We start from the raw sequence: 15,512 nt of genomic DNA on the forward strand, positions 1-15,512 counted from the left end.
CTGAGGACCATGGTCTCAGAGGACATCTACCTCAATTGGCATAACATAGTTTGTAAAGAAAATGTTCTACATCCTACTTTGGTGAGTAGCGTCTAGGGTCCTAAGAGCTTGCAAGTGGCTATCTAAGATATGTATCTATTGGTCCAAGCACCTTCAGAGCAAAGGAGAATGAAGAAAACCAAAGACACAAGGAAAATATTAGTCCAAAGGACTAATGAACCACAGCCTCCACCAGCCTGAGCCCAGAACTAGATGGTGCCCAGCTACAACCACTGATTGCTCTAACAGGAATCACAATAGACGGTCCTGGGCAGAGCAGGAGAAAAATATAGAACAAAATTCAAATTCACACACACAAAAAAACCCATCAGACTTACTGATCTGACAGAGACAGGAAGAACCACCAAGGCTATGGGCCCTGGACACCCTGATAACTCAGTATTGAAACCACTCCCAAAGCCCACCTTTCAGCCAAAGTTTAGACAAGGCCTATAAAACAAACAATAACATATGTGAGGAACATGCTTCTTAGTTCAATCAAGTATACAAGACTAAATGGGCAACACCTGCTCAAAAGCAAAGACGAGAAGGCAGAAGGGACAGAAAAACTGGGCAAATGGACATGTGGAACCCGGGGTGTAAAGGGAAATGGGGGAGAGTGCTGGGACTTTGCGGGGATTGCAACCAATGTGAAAAAACAATTTGTGTATAAATTTTTGACTGAGAAACTAATTTGTGTTGTAACCTTTCACCTAAAGCACAATTAAATAAAATAAAAAAGAGCTTGAAATTCTGTTCTACAAATCCCTTTTGATCGGGATTCTTCTGTAGAATCTTTGATCAAAGCATTCAGTGATGGTAGCCGGGCACCATCTAGTTCTTCTGGACTCATGAAAAGCAGGCAGGTGTTCATGGAAGCAATTAGCCACCTATTCCATTTCCTCCTACTATTCCTGACTCTCCTTCTTCCTCTGTTGTTCCCAGCGAATAGAGAACAGTTGTTGTACCTTGGATGGACACTTGCAAGCTTTTAAGGCCATAGGCACTATGCAACAACTAGGAGGTAGAACAGAAGCACTGAATATGTTATTAGGCCAATTAACTGGGATGTCCCATGAGACCATGACCCTAAACCTCCAAACCAAGGAATCAATTCCCATGAGGTGTTTGGTTGTACATAAGCAGCCTCACCAGCTACTCTCTTGTTGTTGTTGTAAATATTTTAATCACACCACTTTCACCAATTTAACTTTTTACAGGTGTACAACTTATTGACAACAATGACATTAATCAGCTGCGCAACCCTACCCTTAATCAATACAATTTTTCCATCACCATAAGCCATAACCCAGTACTCTATAAGTAATAACCTCCTCTTGCCCCCTCTCTCCTGCCCCTGACTAACTAAGTAACCTGTTGCCATGGAGTCGATTTCGACTCATGGCAACCCTACAAGACAGAGTAGAGCTGCCTCATAGGGTTTCAAAGAACGGTTGGTGAATTTGAACAGCCAACATTTTGGTTAGCAGTGGTAGCTCACTGTAGCTCTTAACCACTGTGACACTAGCTCTCCTGCCCCTGGTAACCACTAATAAACTTTGGTCTTTATACATTTCCCTTGTCTATAAGCTCATCCATATTGTAGCATGTATCATGATATTGCTTGTGCTTTTGATGTCCTAAGATATTTTCTAAGATTTTCATAGTTCTAACACTTAGATTTATGTCTATGATCCATTTTGAATTAATTTTTGTGTATGTTGTGAGACAAGGATCTAAATTCATCATTTTTCATGTGGATATATAATTGTTCCAGTGCCATTTGTCGGAAACAGTATCTTTTCCCTCAGTGAATTGCCTTGGCACCTTTGTTGAAAATTAATTGACCATAAACATAAAGGTTTATATCTGGACTCAAAAATATGTTCATGACTTATCAAATCCTAATGATAATTAGTATTTTGTCTGCTTCCCAGAATACTTTAACTATATTTACCTCATTTACTTGTTTATCTGCTAATGTTATCGTGTATTTCAATTTTCCATATATTTTGAACTCTACGAGGAATTATTATTATTGTTTTATACAGTCCATATTTGTGTAGATTTACCTATACATGTACATTCCTTCTTGTATGCATGAACCTTTATCTAGGATCATTTTCTTTTCCTACAGGGCATCCTTTAATATTTCCTTTAATCTGCTAATGACGAACTATCTTAATTTTTGTTTGTGTGAAACATTCATGAAGAATATTTTCATTGACTATAGAATTTTAGGCTTGTAGTTATTTTCTCTCAGCTAATTGAAAATATTATCTTCTGTCTTCCATTGTCTTCTCTTTCTTACATTCTTTTTTATCTTTGAGATTTTATATTCTGGATATTCTCTTCCAGTTCTATCTTCCAGATCACTAATTATTTCTTCAGCTTCGTCAAATGTCCCATGAAAACCATGCACTCAGTTCTTAAGTTTGATCATAATAATTTTGATTTCTAAAATTTGTATTTGTTTTGTTTTTTTAAATCTGTGGTTGATTAAATATAGCTACTAATTCTTTGCTCCTGTTTTCATTGAGGGATGGAATTGCAATCTCTTTCCTTGAATCTGAATTAACTTAAGTGACTTGCTTGACCAATAGAATGCATTGGAACTGATGTTCTGGGATTTCCAAGGTTAGATCATAAGTTTCGCAGCTTCCACCTGGGCCATTTGAAACACTTTTTTGGAGAACACTTTAGCAATTAAGGTGCTCTCTCTGCCAGTCCACTCATCATCCTGTGAAAAGCCTGAACCACAGGGAGAACATATAGGCACTCATCAGTTCTAGTTGAGCTCCCAGCAGACAGCCAGCATCAACTAGCGCCATTCGAATGAGTTCTGTTGAACATCCAACTCATTTTAGCCTTCAGATAACTGTAGCCCCAGCAGACAACTCCACAGTTTGTAGTCAGATGTGGGGACAGATTAGTATCGGTGCGAGATTAGGCTCAGTGCTTCTCTTTCACCTATCTTTTCATACCATCCTTCGCCCATCTCAGTTTTTCTTATTAATCCCCAGATTTTTGAAAAACCCATTTTTCTACCCTTTTCCTGCCTCTCTTTCATCTTTCTTTCTCTGGACATGAAAACATCTGTTTTAGACTACAAAGAAAGGGTGGGGAATGGAGCTGAACGCATATTGATACAGTTGGAATTCATGGGAGAAAACACCATATATAAGACGTGCAAAAAATTAGAAAGCATGGTTTTAATTTTTTAAGACCAAAATGTATGAAGCTTTCCTATAGAATTAACGGTGAATTATTCAGAATGTTGTAGAGAAAAACTTGAACACTGTTTCAAGTTAAAACAGAGAAGTTTATTAAGGGTTTAAAACAATTAAATTGGGGAACCACGTAGCCCATTAAAAATGGAACCAGGTAATCCTGGGGCAGTTTTGTTATACAAGTATTCTTACAGGGTAAAAAGAGGAAGAAAACCATAGGGAAGGCAATTACAGGAAAATCAATGAATATTGTAATAATCACACACTGATTGGTAACTGATTATTAATAGTATAGTTAGTGATTAAAGATAGTTTCACAGGATGCTCAGATCATGGTCACAAGATGTGTACATGTATTTTCTTTGTCTTGCAAAAATATCTTGGTGGCAACAGCCCTCAGACAGAACTCTTCCTGAGTATGTGTATTTTGAGGGGTGTAGATGGTCACTTGGTTAAGACCTCTTGGGGCATATGGTTTCACATCCTGGTTTTGATCACTGAGGAAAAATACGTTTTTCTTAAGAAACATAGTTGTTAGCCTAGAAATCCAGATTAAAATTAGATAGCATGGTCAGCATTTTATGCTTCTGGCTCACTAACCGCACTGAAAGTTGTCTTTTCCTGAGACAAGAACTTATGCAAATCTAGAAATAATAATTATGCCAAGCGTACTTCTATAGTGTGTTGGAAATAACTTGTCTTTGTTGTTGTTAGGTGCCATCGAGTTGGTTCTGACTCATAGCAACCCTACAGCAGAACAAAACACTGCCAGGTCCTGTGCCATCCTCACAATCGTTATGCTTGAGCTCATTTGTTGTAGCCACTGTGTTAATCCATCTCGTTGAAGGTCTTCCTCCCTCTTTTTCACTGACTCTCTACTTTACCAAGCATGATGTCCTTCTCCAGGGACTGGTCCCTCCTGATAACATGTCCAAAGTATGTGAGATGAAGTCTCGCCATCCCCGCTTCTAATGAGCATTCTGGCTGTACTTCTTCCAAGACAGATTTGTTCGTTCTGGCAGTCAATGGTGTATTCAGTATTCTTCACCAATACCATAATTCAAATAAATCAACTCTTCTTTGGTCTTCGTTATTCACTGTCCAGCTTTTACATGCATATTAGGCAATTGAAAACACCACGGGTTGGGTCAGGTGCACTTTAATCCTTAAAGTGACATCTTTGCTTTTTAACACTTAAAAGAGGTATTTTGCCCAGATTTGCCTAACAAAATGCATCATTGCTTTTTTTGTAAGCTAAACAAATCCTTTATAATGTAAATAACTGTTCCTTGTTGAATTTTTTTACATCCAGTTTACTTCTTTCCTGAAATTGGGATATTCATATTAGACAATAATTTCTACAAAGGTAAGAGTTTACCTCTGTGAAAATTCAGGTAATTAATGATGGTAATATTTTTCTCATCCTAAGAAGAATGGAGTGTGAAAGGCCAAAAGGGGAAAATCACTTCAAATGATCAAAACAAAAGGGATCTGAAAAATAAAATATTTAACACTGTGGGGAAAAAAAATTAAGTATACATTCTGTTGAAAATACTGACATTGAAACTAACAGCTTTGGACCCATTGCCAATAATTTACATTTTCTCAATTAAGTGTTGAGAACTAACTGTTGATTTTATTATTGGAAGATACATTAATTCTTGGAAGTCATAATGAGAGACTTTCACAATTTCTATATAAACGACTATTATACAAAGTACCAAATATAAACAGTAGTGTGGCAAGAAAATAAATTGGCAGAAATAATTATTCAATCAGTAGTAATAATTAAGACCACCATTTCAAAGATTTTCTATACACAAAGAATGAGAAAATATTGTTATAGGATTTTACAGCACACAATTGACTCACTCCTTATTCACTACTCTTGTATTATTATAGACTATTATACTTCTTTCTTCTTCAGTATTAGTGGGCCCACATTGTCTCCTGTCAATTCATTGTGTTTATTATGTGACCAATCACAAACAGGGAACATCTTAGAACGCCAACACCTACAATAAACTGCTTTAGTAAGACACAAATCTTCAATGTTTATTTCATTTACCACTTTGGGATTTTCCTTTTGTATTTTAAGATTAATCAAGCTATCCTTTTGTTGTTTTTCCTTCGGGAGGAATGGACGAACTGCAAGGTAGCCAAGTAGTGCAAGGACACCAAGAAAAGGCAATAACCGAAGCCATTCTGAAACTTTTGGTTAGCAGCCGTAGCTCGTAACCACCACGCCACCAGGGTTTCCTTTCTTCCACATAGATTCTGCAACTGTTGTCACTGTGAGCCGGGCGAACCTGGTAATGCTCTCGGGGACTGGAAGCCGCTTAAGATACGCGGGAAGCTGCACCTTCACGTTGCGGACCACGCTGTCCAACACCATCCTCACCATGGGCGTTCGCTCCTCTCCGGAGCCCCCTCCACTCACCCGCAGACCTGCCGCGCCTGCGCCGAGAACGGAAGCGGCCGGCGGGCGGGCGGCGCGCCACGGAGTGGGTCCCGGCAGTGGGCGCGAGGGGGCGGCGCTGTTCATTTGATTTCTTGACTGCTGCTTCCATGAGTGTTGAATGTGGAGGAAAGTAAGATGAAATCCTTTACATGTTCAGTATTTTCTCTGTTTCTCATGTTTCTCATGATATTGCTTATTGGTCCAGTAACTTGCTTTACTAAACACAAATATATGGAAATATTGGTATTAGGGAAGAATATTAATGCCTTTTTTAGCCTAACAAATAATATTTGTCTTTCAGGGAAACATTGTTTGACCCATAGCTTATGCAAAGTGATAAAAATAATAAAATGTTGTTTTAGAAAAAATAAAATTTTCGAGGAAATGACTTGACCTATGTATACAAATCTGGGTATTAATGAGCTGTGTTTTAATAGAATTTTAACATATTAATAATCTCCAGTGGAAGGCTTTCTAGGGAGCCTCTGAGTTCAGTAAGAAAAAATTTAAAAACAATAAAATGCATGGTGATAACAAGCACTACTTGATGCATTACGTACAACATCTTAAATTTATTTATCGTTTCCTATGCTTAATGGCGGTGATTATAATATGTATTCCTGAGTGCTTAGAAAATATGAATTGTACATCGGGTATTTTTCAGAAATTTTAGTTTTCTTGATTAGGAAATGTGAAAAATTTTTCTTCAAATTCTAACTGGGCAGATTCTAAATTAATAAGCCCTTTATTTATTCTCATATATCTACACATTAAGTCATTATTTTCTCATATGTTCCTACTGCTACTGATAACATATATTCTACTTTGAATGCTTCCTATGTGCCAAGTTTCATTCTAAGCACTATAAACAAATTTTCTAATTTAATCCTCATGAGAACTGAAGGAGGTACTGTTTTTATGCCATTTTACAGATAAGAAAACTGAGTCACAGGGAAGTTATCTACATGTTTTACAGCTGCAATATTAGATGATGCTTAAGTTTATGCCGAGTCAGTCTAAAAAATATACCTTATTTAAATTATATGAGTTAGATTGGGCTTTATCTTACTACTCATTTTTTAAAAAACTAACTATGAAGGGCTGTTTGGATTAAATTGTGTCCTTCCAAAACATGTGTTTTAATTCTAACCCCTATACCTGTGGTTATAATCCTGTTTACAAATAAGGTTTTCTTTGTTATGCTAATTGAATCGTACCTGAGTAGGCTTGGATTTTTAGCCTCCAAAACTGTGAGAAAATAAATTTCTGTTCTTTAAAGCCTCCCACTTGTGGTATTTGTGTTACAGCAGCACTAGGGAACTGAGACAAGGATAATACAATCAACTTCAGTTGAGTGCCAGATGCTAATACCCAAAGGTTATGATAACTTTAAAAATTCAATTAACTTATTGTGAAAATTTAGCCAACCAAAAATTCCAGTATAAATGAAACATACCTAGTAACCGTGATACAATCTTACTGGAATAGTCTTTTATAATCTTCATTTTCATCCCCACAGCAAAAGTCAGGAATTTTAAGATTGGATTTAAATGTTTTATAGCTGCAGAAGTAGATGGTGTATGAGCTCTTCCAACATTCTGTAGTTGTCTTATAACGTCAAAAAACATGATAATTGATTTTAAAATGTCTACTCACAAAGATACTTGCATATTATTTTTATGTTGTCTAAATGATAGTTAAGCCTGGAAAATCTCAAGCCACTACCTCTGTCTACTTTCAAATAGAAAACATCATTATGTTCTTGCATTCTTTCACTTCTCATTTGATAAACCCAAACATGTACCTTCAGATAATGTATGCCTGCTTCACCATTCCACTTGAGATTAAAGAATTGTTAAATTCCAGAGACACATATAAATCAAATTACAAATCATGTCCTGTCTTTAAAATATCCTTTGAAAAATCTCCACTTGAATAGGCTAGAGAGATGATGATTCATGCCATAATTTTATGTCATGAAACTATAGCAAATCTCTTTTGGCTAAATTCCCAGTCAAATTCTAAATGTGACTTAAATCTAGATGGAACATATCTGTCAAACTCTGTACTCATTTTAAGTTTCTTAAATCTGTACCCATGTATTGTATTTGGCCACCTGTAGGAACTAATTACACAGAAGACTGAATATAAAATCACTTAAATTTTTAAGCCCCAAGTAGTCAATCTTTTTTGCAACAGTTCTGGGAGATGCAATTATTGTATCAATCACTATATAATTTTTGCTTTTTAATTCAGTTTTATGCGTTTCTGTATCTAGCATAGAGGATTTTGTTTAAAAACAAGAAGAACTACAATTTGAGGGCCTACTATATGCTGTGTGGAAACCCTGGTGGCGTACTGGTTAAGAGCTATGGCTGCTAACCAAAAGATTGGCAGTTCAAGTCCACCAGGTGCTCCTTGGAAACTCTATAGGGTAGTTCTACTCTGTCCTGTAGGGTCGCTACGAGTTGGAATTGACTTGACGTCAGCGTTTTTGTTTGTTTGCTTGTTTGTTTTGGTGTATGCCATGTACATTACATATGTTATTGCCAATCATCTTCACAATTTTGAAGATAAGTGTTGCCCATAGGCAAAAGTAGTCCTCTTTGTTCTCTTCCTTTGTCCTCTGACTTACTCCACAGGAAGAGTTTCTATGGGTTGGTTTGGTTTACTTCAAGAAACATTGCATTGGCTATGACTAGTGGCTTGGTATGTATGGCCATTTATCAAACGCCCTGCGAGGACTGGGGTAGTAATAAGAGCAAAGAGGTCTTTCTCTTCTTTTCAGTTCTGCACTCATGAGGTTATGGAATTAAGGCTTAGGACTTGGTAGAAACCTAAACCACCTTTCCTTTCTCTGTCTCCTTTGGTCTCTTTTTTCTCAGGTGACACAATCAAACTCAGTGTCTTGCCCTAGCATGAGAAGGCCTGGGGTGGACATTTCTGTGCTCAGGGAACAATTTTTATCTTTTGTTATTTTTCCCTTGTTTTCTAGCTCTGGCAGGTGTCATTTTCATACCACTGGAGTGACACATTTTGAGAGCTGGATGTAAGCCAGTGGGTTGAGGGAGGAAGAAGAGAATAGATTTGCTGTTTGACTTGCTTTGACTCTTGGTTTTAGTAGCCTCCAGCATAAGAAAGTTCTACCCTTCTTATGGTTCAGAGCTCTGGAGTTTTACATAAGGGTTTGGGAGCCAAAGATCCAGCTAACAACGAAGTATTACTTTGTCTTGCTTTGTCTCTGTTGTGCATGTAGCTCCCTGAGCACTATCACAGAGGGGAGTGACTGTGCCAAGGCTGAACTTAGATATTCCTGGCTAAATACCACCCAACACCATCTTGATATCGTTCCATTATTATAATGTTAACAAGCTCTAACAGCAGACATCAACTGTATTATATGCCAGGCTCTGTTTTAACTTATTTAATCCTCACAACAAATTCATTGCCTATGAAATGAAATAAATTCATCCCGAGTTGAAAAACACTATATTCTGGATGTTGGCAGTAATAAAGGAGTTAAAATTTAAGAAACGGTAACCTGTCAGGGGTGCAGGCCTCCTTAGTGTTGGTAAGAACAGTTTAAGTTCTTAGCTGAAGCTCAATCTGAAAATTATAGCAATCACTTAAATTCATATATGGTGTCATTACTTGAGGGGAAAAAATTGCAATTTTATTCCCTATATCTCCATCTTTTAATCAATAAGGCTATCAATCTGTGTTCATTTTGTGCAATAATAACTCCAAATTATTTTTAAAAGGGTTTTTCATCTTAGGTTAGTTGAACAAACCAAGCACTTTCTCCCATAAACACTCAGCACTTATCTTACAAACCTGAACAATGGGAACTGAGGGAAGAAATGTTACTTTCTACCCATCACAGTCACAGATTTTTACTTGTAGATCATAAATCAAGACTGTCAGCCAACTTCCACTAAATACTCTACAAATAAAATCATTTTAGAAGACTGGAGGTCATAAAAACCAAAACCCATTGCTGTCAAGTCGACCCCAACTCATAGCGACCCTATGATAAAGCAACTTACACTGTTCTAATGAAGCTCTCCATATCTTGTGTTGTATGATGGATCAAAGGCTCTACAGACTATTAGGGAAGAAGTAAAACAAAAGCAGGGCAAAAGTTGAAACTGGATACAGAGGAGGGCACAAGCAAGTCAACAAGACCTAGTAAAATAAAGTAAAAGCAGAAGCAGAGGTCAGCCAAGAACAGAAACCAAGTCACCCAAAGGATGCAATAAAAACTTGTTAGTTGACTTCAAGTCGATTCCAACATATGGCGACCCCATGTGTGCAGAGTAGAACTGCTCCATAGGGTTTTCAAGACTGTGACCTTTTGGAAGCCTGTCTTCAGAGGTGCCTCTGGGTGGGTTCAAACCCCTAACCTTTTGGCTAGTAGTCAAGCACTTAACCGTTTGTACCACATAAGGACTCCACAATAAAACTACTAGAGATAAACAGAAAAAACAGAGTTCTAAAAGAGAGTTATGCTTTAGGTAGCTTGGGCTAAAAGGGTGAAATTAAGGGAGAGCAAAAAAAATACATAAATAAATAAAAGGTTTCCGTGGAATCCAGCAAAGCTGTACTGTGGCAACCTCTATTTTGGAACATAAAAGCTTATATAGATGTTCCTTCCTTAGCTTTGAAGGCACAGTTCTCTGAACCTGGCATTTGACAGAGCCTAAAGTCAGACTCCTATGAATGAGATATATTGATTTTGTGCCCTAAATACAAATGTCATCCTTCTGTCTCTTAAAAGCACTCAGGTGGTTGCAAAAGGCACTGAGCCAGAAAGCATGAGCATAGATGTAAATCTATCCCTACTAATAAGCAACAACTCAAGGTACATGACCCACCAGCATTAAAACAGCAGAGCCCTATTTGTATCAAGTTACTAAGTGCAGGAATAGGCTCATTTGCAATAGTTCTGCCATTTGGCTATTTCTAAATGTGGAAAAGCATTTATCACAGTTCTTGGGATCATTGAGATTATTGGCTGTACTTCAGATGAGTAGGATAATAAACCTCAGCTCAAATGGAAACTACTTCTGTTGCATTCCTCCTTCTTTAACTCATCTCAATGCCAGGATCTCAAAGCTAATTCTAATTGGGAACTTTCAATAGATTACTCAACCCCATGAGGCAGTTCTGTTCTGGCCTATAGGGCTGTTATGAGACAGAATTGACTTGATGGCAACAGTTTAATGGATTACTGATATTGGCTTATTTGCTTTTTTCATGTGTCTGTATCTTCACATATGCTTAGGCTAATGGATAGCTTCTAAGAATGTTGTCATTTAAGATGTTTCCAAATGACTAAATATTTGTCCTATTTTGGCAGGGCTAATCAGCTCACTTGTGGATAGGGTTGTCCAGTGGATGTAGTTTTTGTTGTTTTGGGTAAAAGGTCAGATAGCTTGGGAAGATGGCAGAGTAGTCAGACGCTTCCTTTGGTCTCTCTTACAACAAAGACCAGAAAAAACAAGTGAATTGATTATATATGACAATCTAGGAGTCCTGAACATCAAAGGCAAAGTTAAGGAATCAGACTGAGTGGCAGGGGAGGGAGAGACGATTCAGAAGCAGCAAGGAGTTGCCAGACCTGACCCAGCAGGAACCAGCACCCTGCAGGCTGCATCCACTGGCGTGCACAGTGAGGCAAACAGTGGCACTCGGGATGTGTTTTCCACATCGGGAGAGACAGAGCAGTGGTGCAGTCAGCTCAAACCTCCAGAATCAGCAAGAAATGGTGCTTGATCAGCAAAAGATAAGTTCATGCGTCTAACCTACTGCATGGATCAAAAAACACTCCCTTTGGGAAGAACCTCTCTCCGATTTACCTGCCCCCTCCCTGCTCTGCCCTGGCTCCAGGCCAGCTTCAGGGAATGCTGCATCCCCTGGGCTGGAAGTAGGTCCCTTGCATGCCCTAAGCCATTCTCCTGGCTTTGGAGAGGGAACAAATGAAAAAACATGAAAAAAATAGTCTGCCAGCTCCCCTAAGCTGGGAACTCAGGGCAGGCACAGCTCCTTTGCCTAGGCACAGGCATAAGGGGTCCACAGACTTTGAATGCCTTTCACATCTGCATAGACCTGTGTGGGCCAATTTCAACAGTGTAGGCCTTCGTTAGCACAGTACAACAGGGTATATACCTGAAGCCTAATTTCCACTATATCACCCATATAGTGGAGTGGCTGGTTTGTGACATTTGACACTGCTCTGCCCATTAAGCATGGTCCTCACCTACCGACAGCAGGGGCCTGAGGACTGGTGGCTCCACCCATGCCACCTAGCCACCTGTGACATGGGTCCAAGAATAAGTGATGCCTCCCAGTTCTTACAGCCAACAGCATTAGGTGCCCATAGTCTGGCTGCAAAACCCACTCACCTACATGCTTTAGGGAACAGGGACACCCTTTCCTCTCAGACATTCAGGGGCAGCCGTGAGCCCCCAGCCTTGCTCAGCACATGACCTCCTACTGCAGCCAGATACCTGTGCCTACTCCAATCACCCCTGCCCTTCTAGGACTATAGGTGAGAGCCTGCACCACACACTTGTTGACCAATGACCCATACACTTGAGCTGAATCATACAAGAAGAGTAAACTGTCTCTTGGGCTCACATACATAGTAACAGCTCTAACCACCTGGTGACAGAATGTGAGAGCTTCAAAGGCACCAATAATCAAACTAGCTCACACGAGCAACCTATTTGGGCGTATGAAAACAAAACAAAACAGGAAGCTAGGACACAGTAAGCAAACATAAAATAAATGAATATAATAACTAATTGATGGCTCGGAGACAGCAGTCAATATCAAACCACATAAAGAGGGAGACCACAATGGCTTCAGCAAGACCCAAAACAAAGAATCAAGAAATCTTCTGGGGGAAGAGAACTTGGAATTACCAGAGGTAGAGTTCAAAAGATCAATATACAGGCCTCTTCAAGATATCAGGAAGGAGATCAGGCAAAATGCAGAAAAAGCCAAGCAACACACAGACAAAGCAGTAGAGGAACTCAAGAAGGTTATGCAAGAGCATAATGACAAGATTAAAAGGCTGCAAGAACCTATAGAGAAACAGCAAACAGAAATCAGAAAGATTAATAACAAAATTTCAGAATTAGACAACTCAATAGAAAGTCATAGGAGCAGAATTGAGGCAACAGAAGTCAGAATTAGTGAGATTGAAAATAAAGCGCTTGACACCAACTTATTTGAGGAAAAATCAGATAAAAGAATTTAAAAAAATGAAGAAACCCTAAGAATTACGTGGCACTTTATCAAGAGGAATAACCTATGAGTGACTGGAGTAGCAGAAGGGGTGGGGGTGGGGGGCGGATAACAGAAAATACAGAGAGAATTGTTGAAGATTTGCTGGCAGAAAACTTCCTTGATACCATGACAGATGAGAAGATAACTATCCGAGAAGCTCATCGAACCCCACACAAGGTAGATCCCAAAAGAAAGTCACCAAGACACATTATAATCAAACTTGCCAAAACCAAAGATAAACAGAATTTTAAGAGTGGTTAAGGATAAACAAAAAGTCATCTACAAAGGAGAGTCAATAAGAATAAGCTCGGACTACTCAGCAGAAACCATGCAGGCAAGAAGGCAGTGAAATAACATATATAAAGCTTGAAGGAAAAAATTGCCAGCCAAGAATTATATATCCAGCAAAACTGTCTCTCAAATATGATGGTGAAATTAGGGCATTTCCAGATAAACAGAAGTTTAGGGAATTTGCAAAAACCAAACAAAATTACAAGAAATACTAAAGGGAGTCCTCCAGATAGAAAATCAATAACATCAGATAACAACCCAAGACTAGAATACAGGACAGAACAACCAGATATCAACCCAGATAGGGAAGTCACAAATAAATCAAAGCTAAAACACTGAAAATAGGGAAATAGAAACGTTAATATGTAAAACATGACAATATTAAAACAAAAAAGAGGGACTAAAAAATGTAGTCATAGATCTTTCATATGGAGAGGAAGTCAAGGCGATATAAAGAAATAAAAGATTGGTTTAAACTTAGAAAAATAGGGCTAAATATTAAGGTAACCACAAAGAAACCAACAATTCTACACATCAAAACAAAAAACAAGAAAAACGTAAAGACTCAGCAAATACAAAATAAACAACAATGAAAAGGATGAAAAGAAAATATATAAAGAATAACGATTAGCACAGAAAATTCAGTGGAACAAAGAACCTGTCAACAACACACACACACACACACACACACACACACACACACAAACATCCAAATGACAGCACTAAACTCATACCTATCAATAATTATGCTGAATGTAAATGGAATAAATGCTCATAAAGAGATACAGAGTGGCAGAATGGATAAAAAAATAAGATTCATTTATATGCTGCCTACAACAGATACACATTAAACTAAAGAAACAAACTAAAACTCAAAGGATGGAAAAAAACATATCAAGCAAAGAACACTCAAAAAAGAGCACGAGTGGCAGTATTAATCTCTGACAAAATAGACTTTAAAGTAAAATCCACCACAAAGGATAAGGAAGGACACTATATAACAATTAAAGTGTTGATACACCAGTAGGACATAACTATAATAAATACTTACACACTCAATGACAGGGCTCCTAAATATATAAACTCTAACAGCATCAAAAAGAGACAAAGACAGCTCCACAATAATAGTGGGAGACTTCAGCACACCACTTTCGGTGAAGGACAGAACATCCAGAAATTAGGTCAGTAAAGACACGGAAGATTTAAATGCCATAATCAACCAACTTGATCTCATAGTCATATACCAAACACTCCACCCAACAGCAGCCAAGTATACTTTCTTTTCCAACTCACGTGAAACATTCTGCAGAATAGACCACATATTAGGCCATAAAGTAAGCCTTAACAGAATCCAAAGCACTGAATTATTACAAAGCATCTTTTCTGACCATAAAGCCATAAAAGGAGAAATCGATAACAGAAAAAGCAAGGAAAAAAAATCAAACACATGGAAACTGTACAACACTTTGCTCAAAAACTACTGGGTTATAGAAGAAATCAAGGATGGAATAAAGAAATTCAGATTCAAATGAGAATGAAAACACATCCTACTAGAACCTTTGGGACACAGCAAAAACAGTGCTCAGAGGTCAGTTTATAGCAATAAATGCACACATCCAAAAAGAGGAAAGGGCCAAAATCAAAACATTAACCCTATAATTCAAACAAGTAGAAAGAGAGCAGGAAAAGAAGCCCTTGGGTGCCAGAAGAAAGGAAATAATAAGAATTAGAGCAGAATTAAATGAAATAGAAAATAGAAAAATAATTGAAGGAGTTAACGAGACCAAAAGCTGGTTCTTTGAAAAGATCAACAAAATTGATAAACCATTGGTCAAACTGACAAAAGAAAAACAGGAGAGGAACCAAATAACCCATATAAGAAATGAGATGGGTGATATCACAAGAGACCCAACTGAAATTAAAAGAATCATAACAGAATACTATGAAAAATTGTACTCTAACAAATTTGAAAACCTAGAGGAAATGGACAAATTTCTAGAAACACACTACCTACCTAAACTAACACAAACAGAGGTAGAACAACTAAATAAACCCACAACAAAAGAAGAGATTGAAAAGGTAATTAAAAAACTCCCAACAAAAAAAGCCCTGGCCAGGATGGCTTCACTGGAGAATTCTACCAAAGTTTCAGAGAAGAGTTAACACCACTACTACTAAAGGTATTTCAGAGCATAGAA

At 38.0% G+C, this 15,512-nt stretch overlaps 1 protein-coding gene and 1 pseudogene across 1 annotated transcript; one reads left to right on the forward strand and one right to left on the reverse strand.

The window, feature by feature from the left end:
- Window positions 1-5,175: 5,175 nt before the first annotated feature.
- Window positions 5,176-5,700, reverse strand: LOC101351437 (CDGSH iron-sulfur domain-containing protein 2-like). The gene is made up of 2 exons (XM_004384575.1): window positions 5,564-5,700; window positions 5,176-5,482 (listed from the first exon to the last, which is right to left on the reverse strand). Exons 1-2 carry the CDS (start codon window positions 5,671-5,673, stop codon window positions 5,176-5,178), a joined length of 417 nt encoding a protein of 138 aa, XP_004384632.1. The 5' UTR covers window positions 5,674-5,700.
- Window positions 5,672-15,512, forward strand: part of LOC101359306 (quinone oxidoreductase pseudogene) — a 28,717-nt pseudogene continuing 18,876 nt past the window's right edge.

This window comes from Trichechus manatus, unplaced genomic scaffold, assembly GCF_000243295.1.
Source record: "Trichechus manatus latirostris isolate Lorelei unplaced genomic scaffold, TriManLat1.0 scaffold00123, whole genome shotgun sequence".
NCBI classification, from domain to species: domain Eukaryota; kingdom Metazoa; phylum Chordata; class Mammalia; order Sirenia; family Trichechidae; genus Trichechus; species Trichechus manatus.

Excerpts from the sequence above, each read along its gene's own strand:
- LOC101351437 (XM_004384575.1), bottom strand. The coding sequence starts at position 5,673 with ATGGTGAGGATGGTGTTGGACAGCGTGGTCCGCAACGTGAAGGTGCAG. Across the intron at positions 5,483-5,563 it reads ACCAGGTTCGCCCGGCTCAC|AGTTTCAGAATGGCTTCGGT; the intron begins AGTGACAACAGT and ends CTGCTAACCAAA.